General features: G+C 53.7%; 1 protein-coding gene across 2 annotated transcripts; it reads right to left on the bottom strand.

The window, feature by feature from the left end:
• Positions 1 to 437: 437 nt before the first annotated feature.
• Positions 438 to 14,712, bottom strand: LOC138245078 (photoreceptor cilium actin regulator-like). 2 transcript variants are annotated; one of them, XM_069199152.1, is made up of 2 exons: positions 11,707 to 14,712; positions 438 to 650 (listed from the first exon to the last, which is right to left on the bottom strand). In XM_069199152.1, the coding sequence occupies exons 1-2, from the start codon at positions 14,490 to 14,492 to the stop codon at positions 530 to 532; spliced, it is 2,907 nt and encodes a 968-aa protein (XP_069055253.1). In that variant the 5' UTR covers positions 14,493 to 14,712; the 3' UTR covers positions 438 to 529. The 2 variants fall into 2 exon arrangements, with proteins under 2 accessions (XP_069055253.1, XP_069055254.1); XM_069199153.1 differs by lacking the exon at positions 438 to 650 and adding an exon at positions 9,474 to 9,545.
• Positions 14,713 to 15,154: the final 442 nt, after the last annotated feature.

Here is a 15,154-nt window from a genome sequence, read left to right as displayed (position 1 = left end):
GGAGCCTGCTTTAATGTCTTTACCAGGCGTGAGCTGTGTCATGCCCTTTGACCCCAGGGTGTCTCTGGGAAAGCCGGACAGCGTTGTCCTGTGCGATCTTGGGGACAGAGCCACACCAGTCATGCCTTCCTCTGGAGAGCAACCATCCAGGCCAGCCGCAGGATGGCTGCTGATCGGTCAGTGCCCATGAGCTGCCAGCGTCACGAGATTTGGGATAAAAAGCCATGTGCAGAAGGTGTTGCACAAGGCAACAGATTAGCAGGTTGGCGAAGGGATGTTTCGAGTGCTGAAGTCTAACACAGGCTGGAAAACAAGCCAAACTCTGTAACCGCCGTCCGGTGGAACACTGTTGTTTCTGGTCACTGTTTCTTCTGATTGGAGGAATATAAAAAACAGTTCAGAAAAGAGCAGCTGCTGTTCCAGGAAGGGAAGGGGTGCCAGAGGTGAATCCGCTTGGAGGGAATTAGCCTTTCTCCTCCTGGGAGAGAAAAACACTCCTAATCCCAGCGCCGATCTGCTCCCCCGGCCCTCACTGCAGCGCCTGACCCACGATGCACAGCTCCGGGTGGGAGGCGGAGCGGCTGGTCCTGAGCTCTGATTGGTGCTGGCTGTCCCACGGCTCCCTGGCGCAGGCAGGCCCCTCCTCCAGGCTGGGGGAGGGGGGAGACACAAGCCGATTAGGGGCCGGATTATTGAAGTAGGGCAGGTTGATAATGGGATTGCCCACTGACAGGGCTAATCTGCAGGGGATTAGGACAGGCAGGACTGCTGATAGTCTCTCTCAGGTTCGCACTGCTCTAGTTGGCTGCTAGAGTGGGGGTCTCCCACCCGGGTCCTGGGGCGCTCCAGGGTGACTGCCTTCTTAGACCCCCCATAACATAATTGATTTTTAAAGGCCTGGAACAATTTCATTGTGATTAATGAAGAAGCTGATCTGAATTATGGACACAATGTGTGAACCCTTCAGTGCTCTAGGACCAGAGTTCTCTTAAGCCTGCTTAATGGATTAATGCCTTGCAGGTGTGCCCAATCTTTAGAAACAGGACTGGGGCTCACTAGTCCTGGATGGGAACCCCGTCCCAGAGTAAATAAGAAGGGCACAGGATTCCTCATCATAGCTCTCAGGAGCAGAGAAGTACTTCTAAAAAATGCCACCTTAAGGGCTCATGCGAGAGTTTGCACTGACACTCTGTCTGGTGCTGATGTGAAGACCTCCACACGCCTTGTGCATTGGAGCGAGAACTTTACTTCCTCTTCACAGAGTACTACCCACACTAATCTAGCACCTCACTTCCTCCTCACAGAGTACTGGCCACTCTGATCCAGAACCTCACTTCCTCTTCACAGAGTACTGGCCACTCTGATCTACATCATCACTTCCTTCTCAAATAGTACTGCCCACATGATCTAGCAGCTCACTTCCTCCTCACAGAGTACTGGCACACTGATCTACATCATCACTTCCTTCTCAAATAGTACTGCCCACATGATCTAGCAGCTCACTTCCTCCTCACAGAGTTCTGCCCACATATCTAGCTTCACTTCCTCTTCACAGAGTACTACCCACACTGATCTAGCAACTCACTTCCTCTTCACAGAGTACTGCCACACTGATCTAGCAACTCACTTCCTCTTCACAGAGTACTGGCCACTCTGATCTACATCATCACTTCCTTCTCAAATAGTACTGCCCACACTGATCTAGCACCTCGCTTCCTCCTCACAGAGTACTACCCACACTGATCTAGCAACTCACTTCCTCTTCACAGAGTACCGCCACACTGATCTAGCACCTCGCTTCCTCCTCACAGAGTACTACCCACACTGATCTAGCAACTCACTTCCTCTTCACAGAGTACCGCCACACTGATCTAGCACCTCACTTCCTCCTCCCAGAGTTCTGCCCACACTGATCTAGCACCTCACTTCCTCTTCACTGACTACTGCCACACTGATCTAGCACCTCACTTCCTCCTCCCAGAGTTCTGCCCACACTGATATAGTTCCTCTTCCACTCCACAGAGTACTGTCCACTCTGATCTAGATCTTCACTCTCTTCTCACACAGTACTCTGTGACTCTGGTTGTGAGACTGTGTCAGGAGGTCACTGTGACTCTGGCTGTGTCAGGAGGTCGCTGTAACTCTGGCAGTGTCAGGAGGTCACTGTGACTCTGGCTATGAGACTGTAACAGGAGGTCACTGTGACTCTGGTTGTGTCAGGAGGTCACTGTGACTCTGGCTGTGTCAGGAGGTCACTGTGAGTCTGGCTATGAGACTGTGACAGGAGGTCACTGTGACTCTGGCTGTGTCAGGTGGTCACTGTGATTCTGGCTGTGTCAGGAGGTCGCTGTGATTCTGGCTGTGTCAGGAGGTCACTGTGAGTCTGGCTATGAGACTGTGACAGGAGGTCACTGTGGGATGTGTCTTTATCGTAACTGGTGCAGGGTATTTTTATCCCTAGCCTGAAAGCTGGAAGGAAGTTTGATTTATTGTACATTTTTGCAAAAGATAGATTTACACAGTGCTTGTTTACATTCATAGGCGGGGACAGGATTTTATTTATTTAACTTGCAGGCATTTTGGCACATATAACAAGGAACCAGAACCTCTGTTTTTACTTGTCAATTGTAAATGTTGTGCTGTTTCCAGATTTTATTCCTATTATTCTTGAAAATGTTCTTGCGTCTTGGAAATTAATGTTCTGCTATACTGGTACTGCAACCCCATGTTGTAAAAGGATTCTACTGGGACTGTAGCTCCTATTGTAACAGGACTGTTCTACTGTACTGGGACTGTAGCTACTATTGTAACATGACTGATCTACTGCACTGGGACTGTAGCCCCTGTTGTAACAGGACTGTTCTACTGTACTGGGACTGTAGCTCCTATTGTAACAGGACTGTTCTACTGCACTGGGACTGTAGCCCCTATTGTAACAGGACTGTTCTACTGCACTGGGACTGTAGCTCCTATTGTAACAGGACTGTTCTACTGTACTGGGACTGTAGCTCCTATTGTAACAGGACTGTTCTACTGTAATGGGACTGTAGCTCCTATTGTAACAGGACTGTTCTACTGCACTGGGACTGTAGCCCCTATTGTAACAGGACTGTTCTACTGCACTGGGACTGTAGCTCCTATTGTAACAGGACTGATCTACTGCACTGGGACTGTAGCTCCTATTGTAACAGGACTGATCTACTGTACTGGGACTGTAGCTCCTATTGTAACAGGACTGATCTACTGCACTGGGACTGTAGCTCCTATTGTAACAGGACTGATCTACTGCACTGGGACTGTAGCTCCTATTGTAACAGGACTGATCTACTGTACTGGGACTGTAGTTCCTATTGTAACAGGATTGTTCTACTGTACTGGGACTGTAGCTCCTATTGTAACAGGACTGTTCTACTGTACTGGGACTGTAGCCCCTATTGTAACAGGACTCTTCTACTTTTCCAGGGCTGTAGCTCTTTTTGTAAATAATAATGTTTTATACATTACAGTGCAGAATTACACCTTAAGCCCATCTTAAAGTAGCACATCCAGTGATAGAGGTTAGATGAATTTGACAAGAGTTAGATGTTTAACACAAATAAAAGATTTGTGGTTCTGGTGAATCACGTTTTGGAGTATTAAGAGGAACCAGAAGGTTCAATGATAACAGCCCAGGTTCTTAAGAACAAAAAGGTTAGCGAGGAGATGAAGTTTAAAGATGATAGATTATTAAACAGGTATAACAGCATTTTTACAGCAAAGAGGAAGCAACAGTGTTCTGGGAAAATCAGAGAACATTCAATGACTCCAGTGTGTCCTGACTCAGGAGTCACTGAATGTTCTGCTCTGTAGAGTAGAGGAGTGAGTTCACAGAGAGTACAGTACACTCCAGCGTGTCCTGACTCAGGAGTTACTCGATGGCCTCTCAGCTGAGTGGCAGTTACTTACTCTCCTCTAGGGACAGTATCTGTCAGCAGCAATATCACCCTGCAACTCACAACTGGCAACCCACTGAAGCTCAGCAGGTGTGAGCCTGGTCAGTACCTTGATAGGAGACCTCCTGGGAAAAACTAAGGTTGCTGCTGGAAGAGGTGTTAGTGGGGCCAGCAGGGGGCGCTCACCCTGCGGTCCATGTGGGTCCTAATGCCCCAGTATAGTGACGGGGACACTATACTGTAAAACATCCTTCGGATGAGACGTAAAACTGAGGTCCTGACTCTCTGTGGTCATTAAAAATCCCAGGGCGTTTCTCAAAAAGAGTAGGGGTGTAACCCTGGCGTCCTGGCCAATTTTCCCATTGTCCCTTACCAATCATGGCCTCCTAATAATCCCCCTCTATGAACTGGCTACATTACTCTGCTCTCCTCCCCACTGAGAGCTGGTGTGTGGTGAGCGTTCTGGCGCACTATGGCTGCCATCCATGTGGGTCCTAATGCCCCAGTATAGTGACGGGGACACTATACTGTAAAACATCCTTCGGATGAGACGTAAAACTGAGGTCCTGACTCTCTGTGGTCATTAAAAATCCCAGGGCGTTTCTCAAAAAGAGTAGGGGTGTAACCCTGGCGTCCTGGCCAATTTTCCCATTGGCCCTTACCAATCATGGCCTCCTAATAATCCCCCTCTATGAACTGGCTACATTACTCTGCTCTCCTCCCCACTGAGAGCTGGTGTGTGGTGAGTGTTCTGGCGCACTATGGCTGCCGTCGCATCATCCAGGTGGGGCTGCACATTGGTGGTGGTGGAGGGGAGTCCCCATTACCTGTAAAGCGCTTTGAGTGGAGTGTCCAGAAAAGCGCTATATAAGTGTAAGTAATTATTATAATAATTATTATTATTATCTAAATGTGCAACAGTGCAGCGAGAGTTATTTTCACACAGGGAACTTTGGAGTTGAGCCTCTGTGTTCATTAGTCTCTGAAGCCTCTGTGAATCAGGGTGTCAGAGTGGCTGGGCTTCTCCCAGTTATGATCCAGGCAGAATCAATGCTTCAGGACTGTTTTGAGTGCACAGACTGGAGTGTGTTCAAAGATCCGGCTACCCACGGATCCCACACCAATATCGACATGTATGCATCAGCAGTCACCAGCTACATCAGCAAACGTGCTGATGATGTGGCAAGCGTTAAAAAGATACGCAAACTCCCAGATCAAAAACCCTGGATGAACACTGAGATCTGCTCCCTGCTCAAAGCACGTGACGCAGCCTTCAAATCTGGTAATGAGGAAGAATTGAGAGTGGCAAGGAAAAAAATTAAGAGCTGGCATAAAATCTGCCAAGAACCAGTACAAATTCCAGAGAGAACCCCACTACAACACCAACGCTAGCCCACGAGGCATGTGGCAAGAAACAAATACAATCACAAGCTACAAGAGCAAAACAAGCCCTGTAAGCGCTACCGACCCCTCCCTCCCAAACAAGCTTAACACCTTCTCAAATCAAATCAAATCAAATCAGAGTTTATTTATCAAATCCACAACAGGACGGTATGCAGCAGCAGTTGCTGGCAATGAAATGTCTTTTACAAGAATCACAGAAATCACAAAAATCACAAAAACACAAAAATCACAAAATTAAGGTTACGAAAATAAGGTTACATAATAATAGATGGAATAGAAATGGAGGAAAACTCAGTATGAGTAGAGCTGCTATGTGTCCATGGTGTATGCAATATATACACGTAGTGCAGTATGATGAATACAGTGAAACCTGTGTGTCCATGTATCCATTACAGGTGATTTGCTAAAGGAGCTGCAGGTTGGCTATTTAGCAGGTTGTCTATTTAGCTTCTACGCACGCTTCGAAGCTCATAACCCTGAACCAACCACCTGGACTGCCGACTCCCCTGCCACCCCACCCCCCACACTATCCAGGCTAGATGTGTGGAAATCACTAAGTAGAGTCAACACACAAAAAGCTGCTGGACCTGATGGTATCCCTGGCCTGTTACTCAGAACATGTGCCTGGCACATAGCTGATGTCTGTACCGACATCTTCAACATGTCCTTGGCCCAGGCCACTGTACCTAGCTGCTTCAAGACGACCACCATGGTGCCAGTACCGAAAAAATCAGCCCCCGCATGCCTGAACGACTACCGCCCTATTGCACTCATCCCCATCATAATGAAGTGCTTTGACTACTTATTCCACACATTATAGCCAGCTTTCCAAAACCACTTGATCCTCTCCAGTTTGCCTATCGCACAAACCGCTCCACGGAGGATGCAATCTCTATAGCTTTACACACCACACTAACCCACCTGGATAAAAGGAACACCTATACAAGAATGCTGTTCATTGACTTTAGCTCAGCATTTAACACCATCATACCCATAAAACTTGCTACCAAACTCAGGGCTCTTGGTTTAGGTCCCACCCTCTGCAGCTGGATCCTAGACCTCCTCACCAGCAGACCCCAGGCTGTCAGGATTGGCAACCTCACCTCCAACACACTCACCCTTAACACCGGTGCCCCCCAAGGCTGTGTGCTCAGCCCACTGCTTTACTCCCTGTTCACCCACGACTGTACTGCCAAGTTCAGCACAAACACCATCACCAAGTATGCCGACGATACCACAGTCGTGGGCCTGATCACTGACAACGATGAGACTGCCTACAGGGAGGAGATAAAACAACTCGCAGACTGGTGCCGAACCAACAACCTATGTCTCAACATTAGCAAAACCAAAGAGCTGATTGTTGACTTCAGGAGACAAGGAAAAGTCCACTCCCCCATCTACATAGAAGGGTCTGCGGTGGAGATGGTGAATAACTTCAAATTCCTAGGTGTTCACATCTCTAAGGACCTTACATGGACACTGAACACCTCCAGTCTCATCAAGAAGGCACAACAGCGGCTGTACTTCCTGAGAAGGCTGAAGAAAATACACCTACATCCACAGATCCTCACCAACTTCTACAGATGTGCGGTGGAGAGCATACTGACCAGCCGCATCACAGTCTGGTACGGCAACTGGACCGCAACCGACCGTAAGGCCCTGCAGCGGGTGGTCACAACTGCACAACACATCACCGGCAGGGCCTTACCATCCATCCAGGAAATCTACAACACCAGGAGTCTGATAAAAGCCCCCAAAATTATGTCTGACCCCACTCACCCCAGTCATAACTTGTTTGTCCCCCTGCCATCTGGCAGAAGGTTCCGGTCACTCCAGTCGCACACAACTAGACTCCAAAATAGCTTCTTCCCCAGAGTCGTCAAGCTCGTGACGCCACCCACTCCCTCCCATCATACTACAGTATGATCTCTCCTCACTGCTTCCTGTGCCCACAATGACTATACTCCAACACCACTACACGCACGACAACTGAATGTAAGCCGAAATTGTACTTAAAACTGAACTAGCTGTGATATTTATGAATCGCCGGATTATTTTTGCACTGTTCCCTGAATTACTTTTGCACTGTTTTTGTCCTGTTATATTTTTTCTCTGTATGCGTATTTGCGCAGTTTTGATTACACTGTTATGTTATTACACTGTTATTGTTATTGCGTTACTGTCTATCGTCTTGTCTTCTGTTCTTTTTATATACTGCACCCGAGCGACTAATGAGAAACACTTGTCACTGTACTATGCACCCGTGTAAGTATAATGACAAATAAAGTTGAATGTAGCTGCACTTTGAAAGACACACAAGCCTTGCCGACACAGCCTAGTGCTGCCAAACCCGTCCCCTGCGAGAGCGCTGGCCCTGTTTCTAACAGCACCATCTGCAGTTAACAACCCTGGAGCTGGGGCCGAGCAGAGAGCGCTGTCCCACCGGCAGGCTGCAGAGTGTCCAGTGCAGCTGGTCACAACGCGCTTGAGTGGAGTCATGAGTGGGACACACCCACTGGGAGAGAGCGGCAGAGCGCCTGTCTGACACAGGTGTTAAGACCGAACACTTGTCACGCCAGATTCCTAGAAACTCTGCCTGTTCCTGGCAACCCAGCCAGGAAGAGCTGCTGTCCCAGCAGCTTGTTTCTCAGATGGCCCCATGCTGACCCTCCACGACACTTTTGGAAGAAATTTCCAAATCCCTGCTTTAAAGAACTGTGTTCAAACAAGTCCACAAAACACTCCCAGTCAGTCAGAATCATGTCATGTACCAGTTAACAGGTATTTTCAATGCATCTAGTGTGAATGGGTTTCAATTTTGTGGCAATGCTTTTTTTCAACCTGCTTTTGAAATGACGTATAACATATGCAATTAGTGACTACTTTTCATGTGAGCATGACAATTACCAGTAAAGTTTGGCTAAATTTGTTATTTCCTTTAGTTTTAAAGATAGAAACGAAGAAGTTTAGCACGTAGAAAGTGTGGTTTCAGAATTTGGATTTTCCGTCATTTTTGACAGCCGCGCAGCTTAGCAAAAACGTGAAAATTGGTCAAAATTTGCTTTTCGAGGAAACAACAAAACAACACCATTCCTGCACTGCAAATACATCCTAAAGCATGGCAGATGCATTAGAAAATGTCTGAGTGTTGTTGCAACCCTAACCCTAACCCTACCCAGGACACTTTTGGAAGAAATTTCCAAATCCCTGCTTTAAAGAACTGTGTTCAAACAAGTCTACAAAACACTCCCAGTCAGTCAGAATCATGTCATGTACCAGTTAACAGGTATTTTCAATGCATCTAGTGTGAATGGGTTTCAATTTTGTGGCAATGCTTTTTTTCAACCTGCTTTTGAAATGACGTATAACATATGCAATTAGTGACTACTTTTCATGTGAGCATGACAATTACCAGTAAAGTTTGGCTAAACTTGTTATTTCCTTTAGTTTTAAAGATAGAAACGAAGAAGTTTAGCACGTAGAAAGTGTGGTTTCAGAATTTGGATTTTCCGTCATTTTTGACAGCCGCGCAGCTTAGCAAAAACGTTTTTGTTTTTGATGTCAATATTTTAGAATATGTCTTTGTTGTAAATGTCTGTAATATGTCTGTAGATTTTTATTTTACTTCTATTTTTGTTTTGTTTTGTTTAATGTAAATATCATTACTTTCATCTGCTTTGGCAACACTGATTGTCCCCATCGGTCATGCCAATAAAGCACCTTGAATTGAATTGAATGGAATTGAGCCATCCTGTATTGCAGTGCGTGTGCACCCCAAGTATTTCAATGCAACTTCTCCCTTTCCACTCTCTGTCCGCACTCCAGTCTTTGAAAGACGCGGATTATGAGCTGCACAGGATCATGTCCAAGTGTGGAGATAATTGCGTAGGACATCCTTATTTATATTCTCTGAGAAAGGAACACAGGCTGACTGCGTCACCCAGGCCGGATGCAGACCGCATGGCAGAGTCTAGAGACAGACAGGGAGAAGGAGAGAGGGGGGGTCTGCCTTGGTGTTTTAAGCCAAGAAAAAGATGCTCTTTCTGCTGTGCTGGAAGCAGTACTGCACAGCTGGCTGAGCACTGTCCCCTAAAATAACAAATCTAATCCCAGAATTCGCACACCTGCCAGAATCAGAACAGCTCCCAGTCCTACTGGGGGAGGAAACTCAATAGAGCTGCAGCCCAGTGTCTGATCTCCTGTCACAGCCTGAGGAACAGAGAGAGAGCCTGTCAATGTCTACAAATGTGTTGTGCTAGTCGTTACTATTTAGGCATCACTCTCATACACTGGTGAAACTATCTGAGTACTCAATACAGCTAAATCCAAAGACACGCAGTGACAGGCAGAGAGAGAGAGTAAACAGAGACAGTGACACACAGTGACACAGTGGCAGGTACAGATAGACACCGTGTCAGGTTCAGAGACACAATGACACAGTGGCAGGTACAGAGACACAGATACACATGGATAGGTATATTTGAAAGTGTAATCCAACCCATTGCCCTATACGGCAGTGAAGTTTGGGGTCCCCTCACAGACCAGGATTACACCCAATGGGACAAACACCCCACAGAAACTCTGCACATGGAGATCTGTAGAATCATCCTCCGTGTGCAGAGAAAAACTCCTAACAACGGGTGCAGGGCCGAATTAGGCCAGTACCCACTATTGATAAACATACAGAAAAGAATATTAAAGTATTGGCTACACCTAAAAAACAGTGACCAAAATTCCTACCACCACAAAGCCCTGCTGAGCCAAGAGCTGAGCCCAAAACAGAGCCCCCTGAGCCAGCTGGTCCTGAGGCTCACCGACCTGAGCCACACCAACACTAACCAGCCTCAGGACAGCACTGCTAGAGCACCACAACCCAGACTCAACCACATCACAGCACAGATCAAACAGCAATATCTCACACACTGGGACACACACACACAAACACAACATAAACTAGAATGCTACAGAACCTTAAACAGACAATACACACTAGCTGAATATTTGACCAAAATAAAAAATAACAAACAGAAACAGACCCTGACGAAGTACAGGCTCAGTGACCACAACCTGGCCATAGAAACTGGGCGACACAGGCAGACCTGGCTGCCCAGAGAGGACAGGCTGTGCTCCCACTGCCAGCAGGGAGAAATAGAGACAGAGGTGCACTTCCTACTGCACTGTGACAGATACTCTGGGATTAGAGAAACATTCTTCCCGAAATTCAGAAATCTAATCCCAGAGTTCCCACACCTGCCAAAACCACAACAGGTCCCAATCCTACTGGGAGAGGGAGGAGGGAACTCAGTTGATCTGGCAGCCCAGTATGTGATCTCCTGTCACAGCCTGAGGAACAGTGAGTCTGTCTCCCAATAATGCTCCAGCCGAATACAGTATATGTCGATATTATATAATATGTCTTTGTTGTAAATGTCTGTAACATGTCTGTAGATTTTATTTTACTTCTATTTTTTGTTTTGTTCTATGTTAATTTTATTATTTTTATTTGCTTTGGCAACACTGATTGTACCTATCGGTCATGCTAATAAAGCACCTTGAATTGAATTGAATTGAATTGAATAGGTACAGAGACACAGAATCAAAGACAGCAAATGGGGAGAGCCACATAGTAGGTAAGAAGAAGAGACAGGTCTGAGAGAGAGACAGGTGTAGAAGGTGAGAGGTGTAGAATCTGAGAGAGAGACAGGTGTGGGAATCGAGAGGCAGACGGGTGTAGAATCTGAGAGGGAGACAGGTGTGGGAATCGAGAGGCAGACGGGTGTAGAATCTGAGAGAGAGACAGGTGTGGGAATCGAGAGACAGACGGGTGTAGAATCTGAGAGAGAGACAGGTGTGGGAATCGAGAGGCAGACGGGTGTAGAAGGTGAGAGAGACAGGTATTGGAATCGAGAGGCAGACAGTGTAGAAGGTGAGAGAGAGACAGGTATGGGAATCGAGAGGCAGACGGGTGTAGAATCTGAGAGAGAGACAGGTGTGGGAATCGAGAGGCAGACGGGTGTAGAAGGTGAGAGAGACAGGTATTGGAATCGAGAGGCAGACAGTGTAGAAGGTGAGAGAGAGACAGGTATGGGAATCGAGAGGCAGACGGTGTAGAAGGTGAGAGAGAGACAGGTGTGGGAATTAAGAGGCAGACGGTGTAGAAGGTGAGAGAGACAGGTGTGGGAATCGAGAGACAGACAGGTGTAGACGGTGAGAGAGAGACAGGTGTGGGAATCGAGAGACAGACGGTGTAGAAGGTGAGAGAGACAGGTGTGGGAATCGAGAGACAGACGGGTGTAGAAGGTGAGAGAGACAGGTGTGGGAATCGAGAGGCAGACGGTGTACAAGGACAGCCAGAGGGCTGCAGACTCACCCCTGGGTGCTGATGGCCGGCTCGCTCCCGGAGCTCACCGAGCCGCTGGGGGAGAGGGGAGGCCGCGGCTGCAGGGTGAGGCTGGGCCGCCTGTCCGAGTGGCTCCTCTTGACGAAGGGCTGCGGGCTGTGTGTCGCCCCCAGGGGCAGCCTGCCCCGCGACGGCCGCCCCCCCCAGGGCCGGGGCAGCACACAGGCCCCCGGGGGGGGCCAGGCCTGGGGCGCGGGGGCCGGCTGGGCCTCGAACAGCGAGGCGGAGGCGGGGCAGAAGACAGAGCGGGCGTTGCTGAGCACGCGGGAGGAGGGGGCGAGCCCCTCGCTGCTGCCCCCTGGTGGCCGCCTGCAGCTTGTGCGCGGGGAGGCCGGAGGGGAGGGAGCCTGAGCCAGACCGGCAGAGAGGCAGGCGGAACTGGGGGCGACGTCTCTCCCGGAAGAGGGGGTGCTGGCAGCTTGTTTCCACTGGGGAGGGCTGGGCAGCCTCCTGGGGCCCTGCGGGGGGCCGGGGGGGATCTGGGGAGCCGGGGGGCCGGCGGGCGAAGGGGGCGCGGGCTGGCTCCGGAAGACGGGGGGGCTGGGCAGCCTCCTGTGCAGGGCGGGCGGGTTGGAGGGGTTGGCGGGGGTGGAGGGCAGGAGCCGAGCCCGGCCGGGGGCCTGGGGTCCGCAGGGGGGCCTGTGCGCTGGGGCCGGGGCAGGGGCAGGCGGAGGGGCCCCCCCTCTCCTCTCCTGCCCTGCGGCCGGGGGGGAGTCGGCGTTGTGGCGCAGGTGGATGATCTTTCGGGCCGTCCTGTACAAGCTGGCTGCCTCCTGCTCCTCCGGCCCGGCCTTGGGCTGGGGGTGCTGGGGGTCCTGGGGGTCCTGGGAGTCCTGGGAGCCGCTCCGGGGTCCCACCTTCCTGCCGGGGCGCGCCGGGGACAGGCTGAGGGCCTCGCGGCGCGGGCCGGCCCGATTGGGCAGCACCGGCACCGAGCTCAAGGAGGCCCGGAGCCTCTGTGTCACCCCGGCTTTCTGGGGGGCAGGGCAGCGTCCCCGGGTGGGGGGGTGGGCTCCAGCCTCGGCCTCGCCCCCGGGGGGCGCCGGGGAGCCCCGGAAGGAGGTGTCCATCAGGACCTCCGGCGGGGGCGGGGGCAGGCTGGACAGGTCCAGGAGGACGGGTACCCCGCCCCCGCGCGCGCCCCGCAGGGGGGCCAGGCTCTGGGGGGCGCCCTGGCTGAAGGTGTCGATCAGCCTCTGCACCGCCGTCCTGCCCCGCTGGGAGGCGGGGGGCCGCGGGGCCGGGGGCGGGGGGGGGCTGCTGTCGGGGGGCTCCTTCCTCTCGCGCTCCTCCCTCCTCCTGCTCGGGTCCCGGGAGGGGGGGGCCCCCCTCATCCTGTCCAGCCGGCGGCTCAGCTCCTTCTGCGTCCGCTGCAGCTGCAGCAGGGTGGGGTCCTCGGCCTGGCCGCGCAGGGACTCCGCCGAGCGGGACCGCCGCTGCCGGCCCGCCCCTCTCCGGCCCCCCGCCCCCGCCGCCGTCTGCGGCCTCCGCGCCGGCCGCTCGCCCTCCTCCGGCCAGGCGGGGGCGCCCCCCCCGGGCTCGCGGCGCTGGGGGGCCGGCACGAAGCGGATCCTCCCGCTCATGGCGTCCTTCACCCGCAGCGTCATCTCCTCGTTCTCGGGGTTCTCCAGGCGCTTGGGTGCCAGCCGGGGCGCCTCCTGGCTGGGCCCGGCCGGGGGAGGGGGGGGGCGCCGCGGCCCGCCCTCGCCGTCCCGCTGGCCTTCCTCCTCCTCTTCCTCCTCCTCCTCCTCCTCCTCCTCCTCGCGGCCCTCGGACCCCAGTTCGGCGGCGGCGGCGGCGGGGGCCGGGGGGCAGCTGGACTCCAGGGAGCTCAGGGACGGGCTGCTGCCCAGGCGGGCCGGCCGGGGGCCGCGGGGGGCCCGGGGGCCCGCCAGCGACTCGCTGTCCGCCCCGAGGCCGCTGTCCTCGGACTGCAGGGCGGAGTCCGGGGGGCCGGGCGCCCGGACCGCGGCGGCCTCCAGGCGGGCCAGCACCCGGCCCAGCCTCCCCTCCAGCGCCTGCTTGGCCCGCAGCTTCTCCTCCAGCAGCTCGGCCAGCGAGCCGAAGTAGTCGGCGGCGTCCTGCAGCGCGGCGTCCCCCAGCGCCCCCGCCGTGCCGCCCAGCGCCCGCAGCCGCTGCAGGGTGTACTGGAGCAGCTGCTGCAGCAGGTCGGGGGGCTCGGGGGCGCCGGGGGGCCAGGCCAGCTGCTCCCCGCTCTCCTCCAGCAGCTGCTCGCCGCCGCGGGCCATGTCCTCCAGCGCGCGGTTCAGCTCCTCGTAGCGCAGCGCCAGGAAGCAGGCCATGGGCTGCAGGGCCTGCTGGGTCTGGGCCGCCTGCTCCAGCAGCGCCAGCAGGGCCTCGTACCGGGAGACGCTGGGGTTCAGGTAGGCGTAGGCGGCCCGGTGCGCTCGGACCAGCGGCTCCGGGAAGTCCACCTTCTGCCCGCGGGGGGGCGCCCCCTTCTCCTTCTTGCCTTGCCTCGCCGCCCTGCCCCTCCGCGGCCGCCTGGCGCCCTTCCTGCCCGGCCCGTCCTCTCCCTCTCTCTCCGGGCATGCTGACTCCGAGGACGCAGCCCGGGCCGGGGGGGGCGTCGTCCCGCCCCGCGGGTCCTCTGAGGGGGCAGGGGGGCCCCCCTCTCCGTCGGTGTCCCCCGGGCCGGGCGAGTCGGACGGGGACTCCGCCGTGCTCTCCAGGGGGCCCGGCTGCAGCGTCCGGCCCCCCCGGAGGGGGCCGCTCCGGGATGGGGAGCAGCCCATGAGTGCCGATCGAGATCGGGGGGTCTTACCCGGCTGCGGCGCCTGTCATGGTCAGGTGCCGCCCGGTTGCCGCGCTGTCCTCAGGGAGACGGGAGAAATCCAGGCCCACTCGAGTCTCCGCGGGAATGCTCTTACCTCTCCGGGAGCGAGGATGAGGCAGGACTGGCCGGCTCGCTCGTACGCTCACAGATGTCCAGCACACACACACACACACACACACACGCACACACACACGCGCAAGACCTTAAGCTCATCGAGGTAATCAGCCCTGACGCTGAGGTGGCTTTTTATAGCTCACGCTGGGGCTGCTGGGCCTCACGCCATGAGGAGCCGTCAGCCGCCAGCGCGATCGGCAAGGAGCGCACGGGGTGTCATTGCAGTCCCCCCACTTCACTGAGCTCCAGGGCCGCTCTGCGGACAGCTTCCTTCCTGTCTCCGGATCGGGGCTCCGGCCGGTCCCTAGGCTCGTTCCGAGCGCTGTCCCCCCCCGAGCCGGACCCACTTCTGTTCCCCTCCCGCTCGGGAACCTGCGCACTGCGTGAAGGGTTGTAGGTGTGTGCTGTCTCTGCTGCCCCCCTGTGTCTGGACTCAGGGTGCGGTGAGCACTACGTGAAGGGTTGTAGGTGTGTGCTGTCTCTGCTGCCCCCCTGTGTCCGGACTCA

The sequence above is a fragment of the Lepisosteus oculatus genome, chromosome 2, assembly GCF_040954835.1.
Source record: "Lepisosteus oculatus isolate fLepOcu1 chromosome 2, fLepOcu1.hap2, whole genome shotgun sequence".
Lineage (NCBI taxonomy): Eukaryota > Metazoa > Chordata > Actinopteri > Semionotiformes > Lepisosteidae > Lepisosteus > Lepisosteus oculatus.
The sequence above is the reverse complement of the archived record's forward strand: the minus strand, read 5'-3'. Positions and strand labels throughout refer to the sequence as shown.

Coding starts and splice junctions, on each gene's coding strand:
- LOC138245078 (XM_069199152.1), bottom strand. CDS start 14,492: ATGGGCTGCTCCCCATCCCGGAGCGGCCCCCTCCGGGGGGGCCGGACG. Junction 651..11,706: donor CCGGCCATCAGCACCCAGGG/GTGAGTCTGCAG, acceptor CCCCTCCCCCAG/CCTGGAGGAGGGGCCTGCCT.